General features: G+C 32.7%; 1 protein-coding gene across 4 annotated transcripts; it reads right to left on the bottom strand.

The window, feature by feature from the left end:
- Window positions 1-4,872: 4,872 nt before the first annotated feature.
- On the bottom strand, window positions 4,873-22,057 carry LOC132299436 (disease resistance protein At4g27190-like). Of its 4 annotated transcripts, none has more exons than XR_009480118.1 (6): window positions 21,761-22,057; window positions 21,444-21,516; window positions 21,198-21,267; window positions 6,388-9,477; window positions 5,737-5,862; window positions 4,873-5,531 (listed from the first exon to the last, which is right to left on the bottom strand). XR_009480118.1 is itself a non-coding variant. In XM_059796044.1 (5 exons), exon 4 carries the CDS (start codon window positions 9,470-9,472, stop codon window positions 6,422-6,424), a length of 3,051 nt encoding a protein of 1,016 aa, XP_059652027.1. In that variant the 5' UTR covers window positions 9,473-9,477; window positions 21,198-21,267; window positions 21,444-21,516; window positions 21,761-22,057; the 3' UTR covers window positions 4,873-5,531; window positions 6,388-6,421. The 4 variants fall into 4 exon arrangements, 1 of the variants encoding a protein (XP_059652027.1); XR_009480117.1 differs by having other exon boundaries at window positions 5,737-5,928; XR_009480116.1 differs by having other exon boundaries at window positions 5,737-5,935; window positions 21,761-22,056.
- Between the last annotated feature and the right edge of the window lie 1,473 nt (window positions 22,058-23,530).

Below are 23,530 nucleotides of genomic sequence, written 5' to 3' on the forward strand. Positions count from 1 at the left end.
TATAGTTGGGTGGTATTTTGATCAACAAGTATAAACTTTGAACAATTAAATACAAATCAATGACCCAGTTTTTTATTATACGAGTTTAAAACAAAACAAAATTTTAATTTTTCCCTCCTAAAATCTAAATCAAATGCATACATAATGTTTCCACCTACAAAGCAAATATATGAATACGTCAAAAAATAATAATATAGTAATTAATTATATATAAAAATAATATTTTATTTTTCATTTTATCCATATAATCATGGATAAAATCATTAATTTGGAAGTTAGTGAGATGATTGTTAATTTTGTTTTCTTAAATTTTATATTATTTTTAATTAACCCATAACACATTTTAAATTATATTGAACCTCATTTTTTTTTAAATATAATTATTACAAAACCAATACATCGTATCTTTAAAGTGTCCCAAAACATGTCATTGCCACAATATCATAAGAGAAGTATCTATGTTTCCTAGTTTCCCACATATAATTTTGAAAAAACTCTAACCTGGATCCTTCCATTGCTAAAATTCAAAGGTAAAAATTTAATTGAAATTGTGGAATAAAAATTATATATGAAGTTTAGGCTTAGTAGAGCACGGTATTCTTGATGAAAATAATGTAACTTATTTTTCCAAAGTATTAGGACATGTGAGGTATAAAAATGTATTAATGTAAATGAATTTAAAAAACGCTTTGAGAACAAAATCTGTCTTGAACTTGGGGAAAGAAAAAAAAACAATATTATATAAGTAAATGAAATTTCTCGTGGGCCTGGTATTTCCCATTGGGCTGTCCTACTACAAAGTTAGGTCCAATTCCTAGAATGATTGGCCTAGGAAGTTGTTGGAGTCTTTTCCTGAACAGGTGGGCTGGGCCGGATCCGGCCCAGTGGGATTTTTTTTTGTCCCTTCAACTACCCATTTATGAAAATAAGACAGGAGGATATACAAAGTTGTACTTTATTATGGTATGAAATTAATAAATCATACTATTGAACAAGCGGTCAGACTAAAATAAATAAATAAATAAAACATTTAATACTGTCTGAACATATATAGATACATGTATTATATATATATATATATATATTGTAATGAAAAGATAAAGTCACACATGAACACTAATATTTTAACAACAAATTTTTAATACACACCTTATATTAATTCAAATTACTTCACAGCACCAACGGAACTAAGTGACTGAAACTGTGACAAATTTTTTATCTACCAACATACATAATTACTTTATTAGCATTAAATTAATAAATCATAATATTAAATAATAGTGGTAAAAGCAAAAATAAAAATAAATAAATAACAAATTAACATTATATGACACATACACACACATATATATATACATGTGTCTATTGTGAGGGAAATATATTGTAACACATGAACAGTAATATCTTAATAGAAATTTTTAAATACACTCCTTATTTCAATTCAAATAACTTCACAGTATCAAAGGAATTGAGTCGCTAGAATTGTGACAAATTTTTTATCTGCCAACATACATAATTACTTGATTAGCATTAAATTAATAAATCATACTATTAAATAATAGTGGTAAAAGCAAAAAATAAAAATTATGAGCATAATATATATGTGTGTGTGTGTGTGTATTGTAAGGGAAAGATATTGTAACATATGAATAGTCATATCTTAATAGAAAATTTCAAATTCATACCTTATTTCAATGCAAATAACTTCAATGCACCAAAGGAATTGAGTAGCTGGAATTGCGACAAATTTTTATCTGTCAACATATATAATTACTTGATCAGTATTATATTAATAAATAAATCATACTATTGAACAATAGTGCTAAAAGGAAAAAGCAACAATTTAACATTGTTTATATATATATATAACATGTGTATGTATATAGTATAATAGAAAGATATTGTAACACATATAAATTACTTGATTGAACCAAATGATCATTCTAACGAATAAAAGTATACACAAGGAAATTGCATGCACACATTACATTGCTTACCTAAATGTTGCCCTGGTGGACAGCTTTATGGAAATATGGATTGAAGAGTTAAAATTATGATTTATATGACGGAAGAAAGCTGCAAACCGGAGTTCCAGAGTAATATACTTTCTTGCATACACAAACTTACTTATATATATATATATCTATTGATTTAGAAAGAGAGACTAAAGAAAGGAATAATTCATGAGTTGCATCTTCTTTTCTTGGGATTGTTTGTATTTCACAAGGAAGCAATATAACAAAAGGTGCTTTTCTTGGCTTGTGAACACTCATGAAAAAGATGAATGGAGCTCAGGAAGAATGGAGCTAAAGTGGAATGGTTCACTGTTTGTCTTCCAAAGAGTGCAGGTGGTCTGGGAATCCCTAATCTTCGCACATGGGTCAAATGGATCAACACATACCTCGTAAGAGACAGATGCATTTGGGAGATCACTGTTCCTGGTCAATGCCCATGGAACTGAAAGAAACTACTTCAGCTTCGACCAGCCATCAAACCTCTTGTCAAGGTTGAAATTGGTAATGGACTACTTTCCAATTTTTGGTTTGACAATTGTTGTTCACTTGGTCCATTCTCTTCACTGTCCCCACCTTCCATTCCCAAACACAATTTCATTTTGTGGATGGCATGTCACACTCGATTATCTACTTTGGACCGCAAGCCTATGGCTCATAGAAGTCCAACCAACCTCTGTAAGCTACGTGCAAGCTTACCTGAATCTCATGACCACCTTTTCTTTCAATGCTCTTATGTTAGCCCCTTTGGGTCATTTATACAAACAGGTTGTGGCTTCTACACTCTTCCCTCCTAGTGGATGGCAATGGTAAATTGGGGAAGATCAAACAAATGAATTACAGGGCTGTTGACTCTAAATTGTGCTTTGCTACGGTTGTTTATCATATCTGGTCTGAAAGGAATCGAAGGGCTATGAAGGGCAAATCAAGACTTGCATCCACAGTTCTTAGGCTCACTCCTGACACTGTAAGACTAAAACTGATGTCTTGTTCCTTCTATCAATCTGCTACAGCTAGGCACATCCGTCTCGGAATGGGAATTGCCGGCTTCAGTTCTTCGATTTCCACCTAAGCCCCCGGATTGATAGCTGTGCAGGGGATGCCCTGTTCGTTGTTCTGAGAATCTTTCTGATTTAGATGGCCAAGTACCAACGGTCATGTTTTTAAATTTAGGGCTGGGCTTCTAGCTGGGTTGGGCTATTTGCCATTTTGTCTTCGATTGGGTCTTCTGGACCATCCCATTAATGGGCTTTGTACTTATTACTCTTATATATACACACATTTGAAATTAGCCTTTCACAAAAAAAAAAAAAAAAAAAAAAAAATGCTTTTCTTGGCCTGAGAACAAGCATGCAAAAGATGAATATCGAATATTAATTTTCCGAAGTTATATTTTAAAACTACAGCAATCATATGAAGCAAGAAAATTATATGTACTACCAAGATATATGGTTTAATGGTATTTTCCCACTCCTTCCAAAATAAAAAGCATTTTGAGTTCAAATTTTTTCCAAGAGTATTATGTGAATTATTTGGTTGGAAAAAGAGAGAAAAAAAAGTTGTTTTATAACACTAGTTGTTGCATTGACTTCAATCAAAGCCTTGTTAGGCTGAGTAACACCTACAATTGAAGCATTTTCTGATTCAACACCATCCGTGCCTCATTCAACTGTTCCATTGATTCCCATCTTCTGCAATGCTGTCAGAAGACTGCAAGCAGAAAATGATAGTGTTGGCTCATTTCCAGGAGAAATAGGCATGACACACTCTTTTTTTTTCCCCAATTTTTGGAAGAGAAAATTATGAAATTTGGAATGTAAAAGTGAGGACTAGCTGATGAAAGCCAATTCTCGGATGACAAACAATAACCTCTGGTTTCTTTTGATGTTTCTACTTTAGTAAAAATCGCATTTTGCTTGCAAAATTTTTAAAGCTTGAAGCACTAGCAAGATTACTAGTGGTTATATAATTAAACCTACACAAATATTGTTCAAGAACAAAACCAGAGCAGCTTCATTCACAAATATGCAACCAATCCTGAGGGATGCTCTTGTTGCTTCTACTAAATGTTGTTAAAACTGCTACAGATGACATCAGAAACGAGGGAGGCTAAATTGTCATCCGAAGTGCTAATATCGATACTCATTGCTTTGACTTCAACAAAGCCTTATTAGGATCAAAAGAACGTAAAATAGCAGTATTTTCTGATTCAGAATCACTTGTAATATATAAATTTGTGTAACAGATCTCTAAAGCTTGGTATGGCCCCCTGTTCATTTTCAGGGTAATGAGTGAATGAGAATTGATTTGCCACTTCAAATTTGTGTATCTTCAAAGATTAACAGAGAGCAATACCAATTGGTGAGGCTTCAGAATTCACATTCAATGTCAAGTTATCCAATATAAAGTTACGTATTCTTTTTCCGGATAAAAATCATGCACTAGAGAGAGAGAGAGCATTCACATTCCCGTGAAAATTGGAAAGTTAATTTAGGGCTAGTTTGGTGTGGTAGAATGAATTGGAATGGAATGAGAATGGAGGTGGAAATGGAATGAGTAGGGAATGGAATGGTCGTTTTTTTTGTTGGAATGTGGAATGATTTTAATAGAATGACCATTCCAACTTTAAAATGATAATTCCAACTTTAAAATTGGCATCAAACACAGTAATGGAAAAAAAAACCATTCCATTCCACTTCCTTTTATTTCATTCCATCACACCAAACTAACCCTTAATAACTGACACTAGACAAAATTTGGGGGAAAAAGCCTTACTTTATTCCAGAAAGAAATGATCATTGCATGATTTAGACAAAATAAATTAGAAACCTCATTAACAAGAAAAGAGTTTTGAAAGCCATACCTTGTCCAAGAAAATGAGCAGGAAGGTCCAAGTTGACAAAATACTATGCCTCGCACCAAAAAAGTTAAAGGCCTAATGCAATCTTGTCTTTTCAATGAAACCAATGTGTAATAGGAAAATAAATTTACTATGCAATATATGAAAACAATAACATGCTTTAATAGTTTATAACACTTCACAATTTTCATAATACTTCACAATTTTCACAATAGTTTATAACACTTCACAATTTTCATAATATCAGCAGTCACAAACTCTGCTTACACAGATTTTGTTGATGAATAAAGTACATAAAATAATAACAAAGCATAGAGGTCTTTAGCTACTGGTCAGCTCATCGATTACATGAAATGATATAAATGGGATGAGCTCAAATCAAACAACCTTAAGACAATATATACAAATATAAGTTATTAAGCAAATAAGTATCAGTCGCTCCTTATCAAATACATAATCAACATAGAGATTTGAGAAACTGTTAGTTGCTGTAGCAGAACAACTCAACACCTTCCATGACATACGCAAAGAAGAAAACAGATATAAAATCATATCATTTCCTTGAAGAGGCCGGTAACCAAACTCCACAACAGTGAGCAGAGACGGAGAGCTGGAAAGACATTTGAGAGCTAAGTCCCACATTAAATGGTCCATATCGGCTGCATAGAGAAGCATCATTCACTACATACGACTAAGAATATATAAATAGTTGAGTTACAACCTCTCCAACATCGTAAGAGTTTGGAACACCAAATGAATCACAGGTATCAAACAAAGCACAATTTTATATTAAAGGTTGTGCCTTTTATTCTAGATAAAACACCCAAAATCTTAAAAAAGAACAGTTAACAACGCACCACTTACCATCAAATCCTGTTGATCTATCTTGGTCACAAAATATTGCTATCGGTTAAAGTTGATGCAGTAATTTGAAGCAACGTAAATTTATGAGACTTTGAAGAAGCGTACCCTAATGTCTGCCCTTACCATCTGAATTTTGACAAAACTCCTCAGCATACAAAAATGTCTCTAAATTTCTGCCGTTAACAATATTCCCTGAACACTATTAAATTGTTTGTAATTTAGACCGACAAAAAATCGAAGGAAAGAGAGCATTCAAAAATGAAAAACCGAATGCAAAATTTACAAGCATGTCAGTACTATTTATTAATTTGAAGAAAGTTTTAAAGCTTTTCACGTGAGATTAATTTTTAATTCCTTACATTATCAATCTACCCAACATTGTGAATTTAGAAATCCCAGGTAGTTTCGAACCAAATCTATGGCAACAAAGTTTTAGCGTATTCATTACAAAGAAAAGAAAATTGTTTGAGCAATTAAAACGAATAAGAAAAGGTAGTTATATGAGGTGGCCGGAAGTATAGTTATTTGTAGATTCGAAGAAAAAAATTCAAATTGTGTGGTATCAGTGTAGTATTGTTACCTGCACGCAGGGACTACAACTTCATTAAAGGGTGCTAATATTAAACAGAATTGCAGTGTCGTATTGTTTACCTGTCTGCAGGGACTACAACGTCATTGGGAGGAATCAACGTCCCATGTATATATGGAAGAGAGGGGCGAATCGTGATTTAGTGGCGTCGTCTTCCCATTTTAATGCTTCCCACCATTTCGGTTCTCCTTTAATCTTTCTCAAATGAGGTGCACTGTCGATGCCAAAAGGAAAGATATCCAGTTTTGGACATTTGTAAAAACTAACCTCCTCTAAGGAGGGGCAATGCAAGTACAGATGGTTCCTCTTCCTCTTGGAGAAGCCAACCAATTCTGGTACAACCCAAAGATCCAAAAGCTTCAAATTGGGTAGGTTCACGTGTTCAAGCCTCCTGTTGTCCTCCTCCCTCTCGTCGAAATCAGCTGAAATTATCTCCTCCATTCCCAAACAATTAATAATTTCCAATGATTCCAAATTAAGGAGTTGCGGAATCAATCCCCATGAGAACACCTTCTTCGTTGAATGGCATCGAATTATTTTCAAGTCCTTCAGTTTAGTGAAGCTATTGGTGCTGCTGCTTAATTGCATTGGTAATTTGTCGCAGCAGATGCCCCTAAAACTATGTAAGCAATTCAATCGAAGGTATTCTAAGTTTTCAAAAACATTCCCTCGCAATCCATCTTCATCTATCATATATTCATTAATACCAAAACTGACGGATAAACCTTTTAACCCATTAACTGTTTCCGCGCCCAATTCTGATAGTATTTGAAGGGTTTGACAACCCTCTAGGTAAAAATACTCCGAACGTATGAGTACCTCCTTAATTTCTTCAGAAGTTACTCCCCCATCATCCTTATACTCCGGCTCAAATAACAGGTACCTCTCAAATATTTTGGGAAGATTTGATGATGTCAGAAATTCTCCAACATAGAATTGGAATTTCTGTATGGTACGATCTCTCCATGGTTGGCTGTTATGGATAAAGTGTTTCAGACAATTCATTGTTCTGAAGTGGAATTTAAGTGAAGAGAGCCGAGTCAAGCTGCCAACCTCTTTTGCAAAAGTTTCCAAACTTTCTTCATCATCCCCTTTTAACCGTCTAATACTCAATTCCATCGTTTTAATACTCAATTCTTGAAGCAGGGAAAGTCTGGATATGGTCACACTAGAAGGAACCATCCCATCTCTGGTGACTCTCAAACTTAGAGGTGAAAATTTCAAACTTTTAAGGCTGGTCAACTTCCACAATATCCCACTTTTTGAGGAAAGGTTAGTCCGAACCTTCAGTCCCCATTTCGTTTTGTACGCATGACTGACATGGAGCACCTCAAGTCTCTGGAGCACACTTACTTCCTCAGGGAGAGCATGTAAATACTCGCATCCTTTCAGAAGCAATGCTCGAAGGCTGACCAAATTTGAGATGGAAGATGGCAATGAGGAGATGCCACTTCTTGATAGATCCAAAAGTCGAAGGTTAGGCATGTGATTGAAGAAACATTCAGGTATTGCCTCCAGATAATATCCACGTGGCTGAAGCAGCAATGTTGACAGCTTGGGACATTTTGGCTTCTCTGGTAATTTGTATCCCTCGGCATTCATAAATGAAATCCTACTTGCTTCTTCCCATTCCTTATCATCAATATCAGGTATTTCCTGCAGGGACGTCATGGACAGTCCCGCTCTCACCATGAACCTGCTCTCCTCTCCTCCTGCAGAAGTCATCATCAGAACTAAATCTCGAACCACATCATGCATCTTTACATGTTTTTCATCCTCACACTTCTCCAACAGAGATGCACCAATAAGGTCATGTAATTTCGCACGCCCATCATCATAAGCATCTTTCAAAGTCCCTTTACTCCAAAGAAACCCCTCCGCTCTCCAATAAGTGATCAGCCGAGATTTTTTAATCTTTTCATCTTCCGGACACAAGCCACAATACAGAAAACAATTCTTGATGCTGTCATCCTTCAACGCGTGGTAACTGACCTTCAATGACCTGAACACATCCTCATTCATATCTTCAATGAAAGACATAGCTGGTGAATTCAACTTGTTCAAAAAATTACGCCACACGCTTACATCTTCAACCATTCTCAACACCCCACCTGCTACTTTTAGTGCAAGTGGTAAGCCACCACACTTTCTGACGATTTTTTCAGCAATCGGCTTGATGGTTGGGAGCAATGAGATTTCTCCCGCTTTTGAGTTAAACAATTCCCATGCTTCACTTTGGTCCAAAACTTCCACTTTGATCTCCTTATCAGTTGACATTTTTTGACAAACTCGAATTTTTCTGGTTGTCAGAACAATTTTGCAACCCTTCTCTTGACTTGGACTTGGTATACCCACTCTACTCAAATCCACTTCTTCCCAAACATCATCCAGAAGCAACAAATACTTCTTGCCCTTGAGTTTCTCAAACAACATTATTGAAACTCTGTCATCTGGTTTATCCTTTACATCCAGTAATGACAAGCGCAGTGCAACTTCTTCTTGAATCTTCCTAATGCTCCAAGATTTTGAGACAGTTACCCATATTACAATATGAAACATAGTTTGAATTTCAGGCTCATTATTCAAGACATTCATTAAGGTTGTCTTTCCCACCCCACCCATGCCCCAAATTCCAATCTTTTGGACACCCTCATCTCTTATGGAATCTCGTATCTTTTGCAAGGTGAGATTAGTTGAATTCCCCATTATCAAAGCATCAACAGGCCTCTCCTCAACTATTTTTGGTGGCAAATCAATGACAAAACCGTCTTCAAACCTGGATTCCTCTTGGAGCTCTTTAACCTGCTCGATCATTTCCACCACATGCTTACCGAGCTTCACACAAGAAATGACATCTGGAAACCATCCATTAAAACATCTTTTGCCAATGAGCTGCTCATCTTCTTTCGTCTTCTTATCAATCTCATCCACCCTTTCAAGCCAGCCATTGCATTCTCTTGTAGGACCCTTTTGTAGCTTAACAAGGTCAATCTGATATATAATGTCATCCCTCCTGTCGCATAATTTTTTTACTCTCCCGCTCAGCTCTGTGAAATTCTTTGACAGGTTTATCGCATAATCCACACGTCTACAAATGGGTGTGCACATGTTTTTCACAATATCGTACAAAGGTTGAATCAACTCCATTGCCTCTGCGTGAATTTTGAATGCAACATAAGTAGCATATATATATATATATATGACGTTGGATATGAAAATTTTGAAAAGTCTATTGCAATGGTTTGCAAGTGTAAGCTATAACCTATCTGCTGACAAATTGATTTTATTGCAATTATGTAAGTTCTTAGTTTTTGTTTGTTTGATATTGCACTTGAATAGTTTAATTTCTTAATTCTGCGTTTATGCATTTATTTTTCACATCATGGGCCTCGGAGTGAAATGACATGATGATATAATGGGTTATATCTGAACTTATTAGGGCCTATTTGTAACTATTTTATGGCCTAATTTTTTTTTACACTCTAATAAATAGTAACATATAGCTAAACTCAATAAAAATTTCTTTCAAATATTTATTATGTCTGATGTGATGGCATTCAAATTCTAAAATGTGTCCTCACTCACTTTAGGAAAACTATGAATATGTAGATGTCGAAAGACAAAGATTTAATACCTTTAGGAGTTGATCGAACACTAGATATGTGAATTGTGTCCCAAAATTTGATGTGAGATTGTAGACTTGTAGTTCGTTCAGTGTAGTAGTTTGTCAATATCTCTTGCACACTCGCGAGACACCCGCCCACAAGGCTAGCACAATCACCCCCCATCCTCCTTAAAGGTCCAACGTCCCTGTTAGCCGCACTTCTAGCTGGGTCAAGCTCAGGCTCAAAGCGTACAATATCATACTATCTGGTGGAGTTGGTCGTTACAAATGTATGAGAGTTTGACCCAGTCAGAGGTATAGCCAACGGGGACGTTGGGCCCCTAAGGGGGTGATTGTGGCGACCTTGTGGATTGGTGTGTCGTGGGCAGGTGTAAGAGGCACTAACAGACTATCACACTGAGTGAGCTACAGGTGCACAATTTCATATTGCTTGGGCATGGAAATGAGAAGTGATATATATGAAAGATTTGGTACGAGGCCTTTTGGAGTAAAGCTTTAGAACCTAATCGTGCAGGCTCTGGCCTAATGCAGACAATATTATATACCATGTGGTGGAGTGGGTCGTTATAAATGGTATTAGAGCCTGACCAATTGGAAGTGTGGCCAACGTGGACATTGGGCCCCTAAGGGGGGTGATTTTGGCGACCTCGTGGGCGGGTGCAAGAGGCATTGATTGGCTACCATACTGGGCGAGCTACTGGTGCACAATCTCACATCGCTTGTGTATGGAAAGGTAAAGTGTATATATAGGATTTTTACACTCCAATTTGTACGAGGCCTTTTAGGGTAAAACCCAAGAGTAAAATCATGAGAGCTCGGATACACAATGCGGATAATATTATACTATGTAGTGGGGTGAATTGTAGCATAAAATATGTAGAATTTTTATTTTTCATAATGATATGTATCTCAGAGTTGTGGACTAAGAGCGTAACTAAAGCATGCCATTTAATGTCTTTTAGAATCCAAATTTAATAGAAGTTATGATTTGTGTATCTTGTGACATCAAATTAAAATAAAGTTTAAGCATGATTTATTTTTTTTTATGTTTAAGCATGATTTATTTATTTTTATTATTATTATTTTAAGCATGATTGTTTGAGGTCTTTGAATCTTAAATTGAATATAAATTATGATTTATGAAGTTTAAAGAAAGTTAGGCGTTGTTTAGTAAAATTAAAAATTACGCGCCCAAAATTTTTAGGAGCTAAATTTCAAGTGCTGAAATTTTAAATTTTAGTTATAAATTTAAAACATTTTCTTATATTTTTTGGAATTTTAAGTGTTCAATGATAAGTAAACTCTTCATCACTAAATTTTTTATCATATTTTAAGTAACACTTATTTTGTTAAGTGGTATTAATTTTGCGTTATCAAACTCACTCAATCAAATATGTAATGAATCGGGTCATGAACCATTTGGGATTGTTTCTTCACGGCTTAAAAGCACTTTTATTTTTTAAAAAATTATTTTTAGATGTGTTTGGTAACCATTAAAAGTGTTTTTAATAATTACCAGATTTAGTTTAGTAGAGCTTTTGAATGAAGTTAAAATTTGGAGCTTTAAAACTGTATTCTGGATTGAAGTTGTATATTTTAAGTAACTATTTTTTATTAGACAATTTTATCCTTTTTATTTTTTATAAAGACAATTACATTCATTTCTTAGTAAAGTTGTAATATATATGATTCATTTATATATATATATATATATATATATATATATATATATATATATGTTGTGGTGGAAAATTTTTTTTAAAAAGGTTAGATATTTCTTTAGTGGTGGGACCTACCACTTTAGCCTTTAATGGTCAAGAGGTCATTTCTTGGCCTCATTTTCTTTTCACTCCCAGCAGCTTCTCTTTCTCTTTCTCTTCTTCCATTTTTCTTTTTCTTTTTACACTAATTCAAGGCTTGATTAAGCCTAACTCTTTGGGAATTTGATAGTGCTTCCTTAGGCAATGTTGGAGAGCTCGTCGAGGTCGTCATTTTGATTGAAGTAAATCCTTGTTTGGCCAACCCTTGAAATTTCAAAAATTGGGCATAAATTGGGGGGTTTTTGCATTATTTGAGGTAGGGGTGTTCTAATTTATAATCTCTTAGATTTTTTTGTGAATTAATTCCCTATAATTGAAGTATAACATGCTAGATTGTAAATTTTTTTAGAGGAATTGCCGTGATGCTAGATATATGATGTGTATCTCTATGTGTGTTATATGTAAATAATATACGTGTGTATGATTTGTTGATTAGATACGGAAAGCATGCCTTTGTGATTATGTCCTTGTTTAATATGTGTAATTGTCGAAAATTTATTGACTTAAAACATGCTATAAATTCATGAGAAAATTCTTCTTTATTATGAAATGTTATTCCGGTTTGATGATGTGAAAATTATGTTAAATTGTGAAGCATGAAACATTCATGCATCCATTGAGAAAGAAAAAGGGGAAATGTATTTTTTTTAAAACCAATGAAATTGATTTGGGGAAACGTTTTCGAAAGTGTTTGTGAAAAACCAGATGCCTAGGGGGCGCTTAGTGGTCCGTGGTGTTAGAGTGGTCTAGAGGGGAGCTAGAGAGAGACTCTAGTGTGGTTAACCTACCTAGACCCAGACGACGCCATAGAGGTGCCATGTGGTCGGGGAAAGCTAGCCAACCCTCCCTTCATGACGCCTTGTAGGTGCCTTGGGTCAGATAGCACTAACGGTTTGGAAGTTGAAATGGTATTGTTTCAGAAATGGGGAACAACATTACATAGCATGGCATTGCATTGGTATACATTGTTTATTTGGTAGTTATACGACTTGCGTATGTATTTGTTGATTATTATCGTTACTTTACTTGTTTTTCCCGAGGCATGATCCCATTTATTTCTACTCTATTCCTTATGTGGATTCATAGGGTCATAAGAGGTGCGTCTTAGACATTTTCTACTTAGCTTTATACTCATCCCATCATTTTAACAATGTTTAGGTCACGTGAAGGAAGTGGCAGACGACGTTTCTCCATATGTTTTGATGGGTTAATGGACTGTTTTGACATATTTTATAGCTATGATTTCATTTTATTATTATTATTATTATTATTATTATTATTATTTATAAACCCTGGGATGACACATATATTATGTATTGACATAAGAAAGGACGGTAACGTCTTTAGTTGATTTCGGGTTCGGGTAAGGACCCGGTTAGCGATTCGGACCCTTGGGTTCGAGTCGTCACAAAAGTTCTATTATCAAATATGATAACATCCTAATAAAGTATATTATTGTAAAGTTAGCTATAGAAGTATTTTAAAAATATTATTACCAAATAATTTTAAAAAATAAATTAATTGTGATAAGTACTTATTTGTATCGTCTCAGATTTTTTCAAATATTTTTGGCATTTTTATTTATTTTTATATTCATTATTTTCGTGCATCGATTTACATACCACATGAGTGCCAAGGGTTGTTTAGGGAGTTTCTTCGAATTTAGAATTCTTTGAAATGCATTACGAGTAGTTTCATCATTTTTTAATTTTCAAGCCCGTGAGGTCCCGTGTGGACCCAAGGCCCTCGAATTTTTTTTTGGTTTCATTAGCATTTCATTATTGGTATGTGTGTATATATACATATATACATACATGCATATGTGTACCTAAAGGTATACTTATGGCATGGTTGTGGTTATATTACTCACGGAAGGGCATTTTATTATTTTTGGTGCATGGAATGGTGACCACCATTTAGCTAACTGGGATAGGGGTGCACAAAAAAACCGTGGAATCGAACAGAGCCGGGGCTTTGGTTCTGGTTCTCACACTTCCTGTTCCAGTCCCAGTCCCAGTCCCGGTTATAAAAATAGGAACCGTAGGCTTACGATTTTGGTTTCGGTTCCAGACCCGTGGGAACCGGAATCGTATATATAATATATATATATATATACATATATATATATGTATATATGATTATATATATTTTTAATGACTCATACCATATAGTAGTAAGTTACACGTGGTCCACCACTAAACCACAAAAACTCATCTAAACCTAAACCTAACCCTCATCACTTACCAGTCCTCACTCCTCATCACTCACCAGTCCTCACTCCTCATCACTCATCAGTCCTCACATCCTCTCATCTTCTGTATCGCGACTATCGCCCACACACCATCTCAGTTTGCGACACTGCGACATAGCTTCTCCGATCAAGTTCTCATCTTCTTTGTAACTCTGTTTCCTGAGACGGCTTATCCGATCTACACCCACACACCATCTCAGACTTCTTAGTTAGCGACAATCAGTTTGAAGTTATATTTTCTGTATTTATTTTTATTTTTATTTTTGCTATTGTATTCTGTAACTCTGTTTAATTGTTTTAGCTATGGGCTCAAAGGCTCAAAGCCTTCAAATAAGTAAGGGAACAACAGGAAAAAAGTTCATAGGTAGGGAACCATGGAACTGATCAGAACCAAACCAGTATTCACAGTTCAGTTCAGTTCGGTTCCATACAAACATGGTTCCTGTTCCGGTTCCATTTTTAAGGAACCATTGTGACCGGTTCTGGTTCTGGTTCCTGTCGAAACCGTACTAAACCGAACCGTGTGCACCCCTAAAGTAGGAATAAAAGGAGTTAGAATCAGAATTTTGCCCATTTTCCCCCATCTCTCTCTCTTTACTCTTTCTCTCTATTTCATTTTGTTACACATTTTCATACTTAAACCCTAGGTTTGATTTATTTATAGTGAGATTTGAGCTAGAAGAAAAGTTTGATACACACTTTAATAGTTTCTTTTGGTATCATTTTTGCAAAAGATTGGAGCACATTGAAGTTTTGGATCTAGAGGCAAGGGCTTAGATTTTGGGGTGGCTCTAGGAGAAATTGTTGTTCTCCTCACATTCCTCTTCATCTTGGTGGTATTAGCATTCAATTTGATAGAGTTTCATCATGGGAGCATGGCTAGGTTTGCTTGCTTCAAGAGGTAGGGGTGTCTAATTTATGGAGTCCTTTGTTATTGAGAGTTTTTATATAAATAATTTGTGATGTAGCATGCTATATGTGATTTTGTGGATAAATTTGGTCACTATGTTAACCTTCATGCTATCTACTAGTTACTTGGTATCTAATTGTCAAATTCATATGATGTTCGTGTTAAATTCTTGCTAGCATGCTTGGTAGGATGAAGTTGTGTCAACTTGCAAGCTAAATTGATGATTCTAGAAAAGTTGTATATGTTCCGATGTGAAATTTGTTAAATCTATGCAATTAATGATTATAATTGAACTCTCTTGACTACAAGGATGTTAGGTGTTTGTCAAATTGTGTAAATGAGCCTTCTTGTTTGATTAAAGATGAAAAAACATATTATTGAATATGGTTATCTTCTTAGTGCTTCTCTTATGATTATTAATACGTGTACTCTTGAGGTGATTTGATGTATTGTTTTTTAAGAGCATGCTTACTTCCATGATGATGGCTAGGTGATTAGCTTCTTAACAACTAGAGGTTTAGGTTTACAAGGAACATTCATCATGCATGCATTATGTAGTGCATTTGTGGATTGGATGGTTGTGTGAGATGGACGCATTTTCAAAGCTTATGTGGGGCTTGATTTTCAAAGTTTGAGGTGAAAGGGTTTGTGGTAAGTGGGAGATGAGCGATTGCCTTTTCCCAAATGTGGTTGTGATAAATAGGAAACGAGTGGTTGTCTTGTTCCCGAATGTGAATTGTGATAAATAGAAAACGAACGGTAGACTTTTTCCGGTGATCGGTAGCTAGGTCCCAAATGGTGATGAGAGGTTGACTTACGCAGGGATAGTTAGCCGATGTTCCTAAAGAGTACGAGCGGTTGCCTTGTGCCATAAGGGTTATTGATTTTCGATATGAGTGTATTGAGTGAGTTTAGGTTTTGGGAAAGGGGTGCGGTTACATTTACGGTTGTTGTTGTAAACATGGTTATTATTCATTCTGTTTTGGTTAGGACATGTTTCAAATGGTTTAAGTGACCAAATGTTGTTTTAAAAAGTAAGGTATTTTAAAATGGGACATTTTTTTTAAAAAAAATCTCTTGGTATGATATGATCGATCGCACCCCCAGTTTTTAAAATATCAAAATTTTTTAAAGTTGATTTTACTATTCACTATAAAATTATGTTTTGGATGATCGATCGTAGAGGTCCTACGCTCGATCGTAGGGCATTGGGCCATGCGCGCATGCAATCTTTCCCGCGTACAATGGCACAGGGTTAACAACCTACAATTGATCGCAGCGCACCCTGCGCTTGATCGTAGGGTTGTTGAACCAAATTTGTCTTAGACTTGCACACTTGATTCGAATGATGACTTTAAGCCACGTTGTGAATTGCAGTGATTAAATGAAACTCAATAAAGGCCGGTAATGAATTAAGAAATGGCCGTTTTGCCCCTAGTATGTCCTCGGGTCCGGGCAAAGACCCGAAATCGTATCATAACCCGTTAGTGAATCGGGTCTTCTGGAGTAAGGCCATTACATTATTATAAGGTGTCATCAAACACCTAAATACTGTTTATTGACCGCAATTTTTTGACACATTTACCGATAAAATCGTTTTTTTTTTTTTTTTTTTTTTTTTTCAACAGCAACCCTAAATGGGCTCTAAGTAATGAATTGGATTATCAAACTAACACCTTATTAGTGGCGTGAAAGAGTTGATTATATATGTACATATACATATACAACTATAACACGAATGGTAATAGACAATTATAGTAAAAAATGTGGTAGCATTTATATATTATTTGTTCATATATATTACAAATAAGTATAAGTATATAATTCATTGTATTTCTTTTACTCATAAAGGAAATAGAATTTCCATTTTTTATCACCATTATTCATATATAATTTTTTTAAAAACAAGCATAAGTACAAAGTTATTTAATTCACTGTAAAATTTTATAAAATACCTATATATATATATATATATATATATATATGACACTGGTTATGAATCATGAAATATAAAAATAATAGCTTTCTTACTAACTAGGAAAGTTGAATTTTTAGGTTAATTACCAATTATTTTCCTATAGTTGCACACCATTTAAATTTTTTTTCTTTCTTATAATGCAATATTGATCAAAGAATATGTTGCATAATATATAATACTGAAAATATATAATACGTGTAGTATATAATTCAACTAAAAAATACAAATATACATAGTTTTTATTTGTAAGAACATATGTGTACTATAAGAGTATAATACATGATTTTGTTAACTATCAAACGTCTATCATTTACTTGGGAAAATATTCATTTTATGTACTTGAAAGATCATTATAGTTGGGTGGTATTTTGATCAACAAGTATAAACTTTGAACAATTAAATACAAATCAATGACCCAGTTTTTTATTATACGAGTTTAAAACAAAACAAAATTTTAATTTATCCCTCCTAAAGTCTAAATCAAATGCAAACATAATGTTTTCACCTACAAAGCAAATATATGAATACATCAAAAAATAATAATATAATATTTAATTATATATATAAAAAAATTTTATTTTTCATTTTATACATATAATCATGGATAAAATCATTAATTTTGAACTTATAGTGAGATGATTGTTAATTTTGTTTTCTTAAATTTTATATTATTTTTAATTAACCCATAACACATTTTAAATTGTATTGAATCTCATTTTTTTAAAATATAATAATTACAAAACCACTACATCGTGTCTTTAAAGTGTCCAAAAACATGTAATTGCCACGATAGAACTAAGAAGAAAAGAAAAGAAATGGAAAATGAAAAGAAAAGAAATGGAAAACGAAAAGAAAAGTGAAGTGAATGAAAAGAAAATTTATTTTCTAGCATGCATTTGGTTAAGGTGAAAATTTATTCAAAAAAATTGTATTGAATAGCATAAAAGTTACTAAAAATATTTGTACTTACCTAAATTGTCCTTATGTTATATTGTCCTTATTTTATAAAAATAGTAAAATAATAAAATAAATAGTAGAATAATAAAAAATTAATTAGTAGTTATATATATCTATAAAAAAAAATGATATTGTTTTCCAATTAAGTGACACATTACAAATAACTATTTATAGAAGTTAATTCAAACTCTACCACCAATAAAGTTATTGCTGGTTTGTAATTCTTTGAAACCAAGTTAATTTTTATTTATTTATTTATTATTGGTGACCTACAATTATCGATATAGTTGTTGGATAAAATGGGAATGCAAAATAGAAATATGTTGCTTTGACGAGAAAAACTTAGGTTGCGTTTAGTAAACGAGAAACGTTTCTTGTTTTCTGTTGTCAACCTCTAAAAAAGTAAAACAAAAACAAAAATCGCGTTCAATAAAATATTTTTATTTTTCTATAGCAGAAAACATTTTCAATTTTTGTGAAGAAAAGAGAAAACATCAAAATGATGTTTCTTATGTTTTCGGCACTGTAGCGTAGAAACGTTTTAACTAATGTTACTGCACAAGCATTATTCATTTCAAATAAAACTTATATTATTTGTGTTATATACTAAGTTGCATATTAAATGTTAATAAAAATATATATTTTTAATATAGAATAAATTAAATATTGTATATTATTTTCTATTTGATAAAAATATATTTAATATAAAAAATATTAAATAATAATGTAAATTATTTTTTGTGACAAAATAATTTTTGATATAGAATATAATGTTATTAAATTATTAAGCAGTATATATTTTATATTATTATATATCATATCTATATTATATTATATGTAAATATTAAATTATAATTAATTTACAATATTATAACACAATATATATTTTATCACATATAAGATATATTATTTTATATTTTTTATTCATAATAAATTATCATATGCTAAATATATTATATATCACATAATAAATGTATACATCATGCATATACATGTATTTATATACATAATTGGTGGAAATGTTTTTGTCTTGGTATATCTAATTTTGTACTTATAATGTATTGGGTATTTTTAAGATTTATAATTTTAAATTAGATTTTATAGATTTATAACTTTTTGATATTAATGGAAGTAAGTGTCGTGCTTGAGTGATTCGGTTGCTTCCTATGTGTGATAGTTCGTGTTCAAGTCATCTACCTTCCCCCTCACCCTCCCCTCTAATCAATAACTCCTAAAATTCTTGCCATGAAAAAAATAAAAAATTTAAAGAATATTAAGTACATTTTGTAATAAATATGTTGTATTACTAAACACAGTTATTGTTTTATATTTTCAAATTTGTGACAACAATAATGCTTCGTTTGGTTGGAGGGATGAAAAAATGGATGGAAGAGATAGGAAGAGGGATGGATGAGATATCTCTAGGGAAGGGAGGGTGTCTTTCCCATTTTATGTTTTGTTGAATGGAATGGATAGTAGAAATGATGAATGGAGTGATATTTTTTTCTTGTTTGGTTGGAATGAAGGGAACGAGAGTTCTTATATTATTTTTACCAGTATACCCTTTTATATAAAATTATAAAAGGCAGATATTTATTTCAAAATTTTTTAAAAGGTTAAAATTGTAAATTACCAATACATAGATAGTTATGCATTCTTTCTCTCCTCTCTTCCCCCCAAAAGTGGGCGGATAGAAAAATATAAAGGAAGGAGGGATGCTTCATCCTTCCTTGTTTCCTCCCTTTCTTCCCTTCCCTTCAACAAAACACGAAAATATTCATCCATCCCTCCTCTCATCCATCCCCCCTCAATCCTTCCCTCCAACCAAACATAGCATAAGTGTTAATAAACATTATTTCTGTTGTCTATTTTTTACTTAATAAAACAAAATCATGTTTCTACTTTTTTAAGACTGCAAAAATAGAAAACGAAAATGTTACTAAACGCACCCTTATTTTCGCATGGTTTAGGCAGGAAATGTTTTGGAGAAAATAACAGTTACGAGAATTCAAATTTTCCAGAACGTTTCATTTTCATTCTATCCAAACTCTAAAAAAGCTGTAAAATTTTTCGCTTTCCTTTCTTTTTTACTTAATTCTATCTAACCAAACAGAGCGTAAGAGAAATATCCATGTTTCTTAGTTTCCCGCATATAATTTCGAAAAAACTCTAACTTGGATACTTCCATTGCTAAAATTTAAAGGTAAAAATTCAATTGAAATTGTGGAATAAAAATTATCTATGAAGTTTAAGCTTAGTAGAGCACGGTATTCTTAATGAAAATAATGTAACTTATTTTTCCATAGCATTAGGAACTGTGAGGTATAAAAATGTATTAAGGTAAATGAAATTAAAAAGCGCTTTAGGAACAAAATCTGTCTTGAACTTTGAAAAAAAAAAAAAAAACAATATTATATAAGTAAATGAAATTAAAAAACACTTTAGGTAAATGACATGTCTTAGCTAGCAAAATTATTTAGTAAGATAAGTAAATGAATAATTATTGGTCCAAACAATACTTTACTATTGAAGATGCAAGAAAAAATGGTTCTCTATATTAAGAAAGAGTTTCCTTACACTTCAACAATCACCCCATTCTCTCCCTCTCTTTCTATTATAAAAGTCTACAGTTGCCCTAAAATTTTTCGTGGGCCTGGTTTCTCATTGGGCTGCCCCACCACAAAGTTAGGTCCAATTCCTAGAATGATTGGCCTAGGAAGTTGTTGGAGTCTTTTTCTGAATGAATGGGCTGGGCCAGATCCGGCCCAGTGGGATTCTTTTGTCCCTTCAACTACCCATTTATGAAAATAAGACGGGGGATATATAAAGTTGTACTATATTATGGTATTAAATTAATAAATCATACTATTGAACAAGGGTAAGACTAAAATAAATAAATAAATAAATAAAACATTTAATACTGTCTGAACATATATATATATATATATATATATATATATATATATATATATATATATATATTGTAATGAAAAGATGAAGTCACACATGAACACTAATATTTTAACAACAAATTTTTAATACACACCTTGTATTAATTCAAATTACTTCACAGCACCAAAGGAATTAAGTGACTGAAATTGTGACAAATTTTTTATTTGCCAACATACATAATTACTTTATTAGCATTAAATAAATAAATCATAATATTAAATAATAGTGGTAAAAGCAAAAATAAAAATAAATAAATAACAAATTAACATTATATGACACACACACACACACACACATATATATACACGTGTATATTGTGAGGGAAATATATTGTAACACATGAACATTAATATCTTAATAGAAATTTTTAAATACACACCTTATTTCAATTCAAATAACTTCACAGTATCAAAGGAATTGAGTGCCTGGAATTGTGACAAATTTTTTATCTGCCAACACACATAATTACTTGATTAGCATTAAATTAATAAATCATACTATTAAATAATAGTGGTAAAAGCAAAAAATAAAAATTATGAGCATGATATATATATATATATATATATATATATATATATATATATATAAAATAGTAATATCTTAATAGAAAATTTCAAATTCATACCTTATTTCAATGCAAATAACTTCAATGCACCAAAGCAGTTGAGTAGCTGGAATTGCGACAAAATTTTTATTTGCTAACATATAGAATTACTTGATCAGTATTAAATTAATAAATAAATCATTCTATTGAACACTAGTGCTAAAAGGGAAAAACAACTATTTAACATTGTTTATATATATATATATATAACATGTGTATGTATGTGGTGTAATAGAAAGATATTGTAACACATATAAATTACTTGATTGAACCAAATGATCATTCTAAAGAATAAAAGTATACACAAGGACATTGCATGCACACATTACATTGCTTACCTAAATGTTGCCCTGGTGGACAGCTTTATGGAAATATGGATTGAAGCGCAAACCGGAGTTCAAGAGTAATATACTTTCTTGCATACACAAACTTACTTATATATATATATCTATTGATTTAGAGAGAGAGAGACTAAAGAAAGGAATAATTCATGAGTTGCATCTTCTTTTATTGGGATTGTTTGTACTTCACAAGGAAGCAATATATCAAAAGATGCAAGTTGTCTCGTGTGTTTTATATATCAAAAGATGCTTTTCTTGGCCTGTGAAGACTCGTGAAAAAGATGAATTAGATATGAGAAATTAAAATATCAATTTTTATTTACTAAAATTATGTCATACTTTAAAAGTCTAAACTTCTATCTCAACTGATCTCCTTAATTTTTAATTGGATTTCGCTTATAAAGCATAATTGATACATGTTCAAAACATTGCATAGACACACCTACTTATATATATCTTTTGATAGATGGAGAGACTAATGACTACTTATATATATATATATATATATCGATTGATAGAGCGAGAGACTAATGAAAGGAATAACTCATTAGTAGCATCTTCTTTTTTGCCAAGGAAAGCAAGGAAGCAGTACAAGTGGGGCTGGAAAGTTGTCTCATGGTTTGCTTTTCTTGGCCTGTATTTCGGAAGAAAAGCAAGGAAGGAATAATAGGTGAGGGCATGGGGAGTTGTCTCATGGTTTATATTATGTATTTCAATATAGGAAAGATGCTTTTCTTATCTTCGACCATCCATCAAACACATACCTCGTAAGAGACAGATGCATTTCGGAGATCACTGTGTTGGAATTTTTATATATATATTTAAATAATAAAAATTATTTTATGGTCCTATGTATTACGTTTTTTAAAATAGGATTGCAATGTGATTATTGATACTTGATGGATTGGGTTGTACTTTCCAATTTGGTGGTCTAATTGGGAGTATAGTTTTATACCGTTGGATTGTGATTTTTCAACTTATTTGGTGTGATTTAATTCTAACCATTGATATCTAAATGTCCATGATAGGAAGGGAGGCTAAGATATATTTGTTTGTAGAGAAGCCGTCCCCTCTGTTGTTGTTATATATAAGGGTTTTAAAACTTTTATTCAGTCCTATCGTATCGACAACTTTCAAAAGAGAGTAAAACGCTCTATTTTTCAGATATCTCAAAGGGCACTAATAAATTCTCAAAGGTATTTGCGATTTAATCATCAATCAGGTAAGAGACTAAATGTTTTATTTAATTAATTGTAATATTCTTGATTTCTACATGTGGATTATTTATTTAAAATCCAACAAGTGGTATCAGAGCAGGTTAGGATTTGTAGAAATAAAAAAAAATAAAATAAAAAAATAGTAAAAATTAATTTATAATGTTTTGAATCACGCTGATTGTGAAAATCCTCGATTTTGTGCGTGATCAATTAGATGTAAAGCTAAAAAAAAAAAAAAAAAAATTGCATGTGTGTTTGAAGATGCAAGAAATTCATACTCTCTTTCTCTCTCTAGAATTCTTACATTTTCCATTAAAAAAAAAAATATCTCTCCCCCCCCCCCCCTTTTCATTCCTTCTCCGATTTATAGATATTTACAAATATTGACGGGTTCTGGATCTGGGCCTGTTCCTCCATAAGTCCTGGTCACCTTTTATAGGCTTATTCGCGGTCGGCCCATATGGCAGTGTCTTTTTATGGGCCGACCCAGCTATTCGGACCGGATGTCGTGTTTGCAAGTCATATCCGGCCCATGTCATCCTGGGCCTCC

The sequence above is a fragment of the Cornus florida genome, unplaced genomic scaffold (genome assembly GCF_030987335.1).
Source record: "Cornus florida cultivar Cherokee Brave unplaced genomic scaffold, ASM3098733v1 CherokeeBrave_3.0.0_Hap2_Chr03, whole genome shotgun sequence".
In the NCBI taxonomy this organism is placed as follows: domain Eukaryota; kingdom Viridiplantae; phylum Streptophyta; class Magnoliopsida; order Cornales; family Cornaceae; genus Cornus; species Cornus florida.

Excerpts from the sequence above, each read along its gene's own strand:
- LOC132299436 (XM_059796044.1), bottom strand. The coding sequence starts at position 9,472 with ATGGAGTTGATTCAACCTTTGTACGATATTGTGAAAAACATGTGCACA.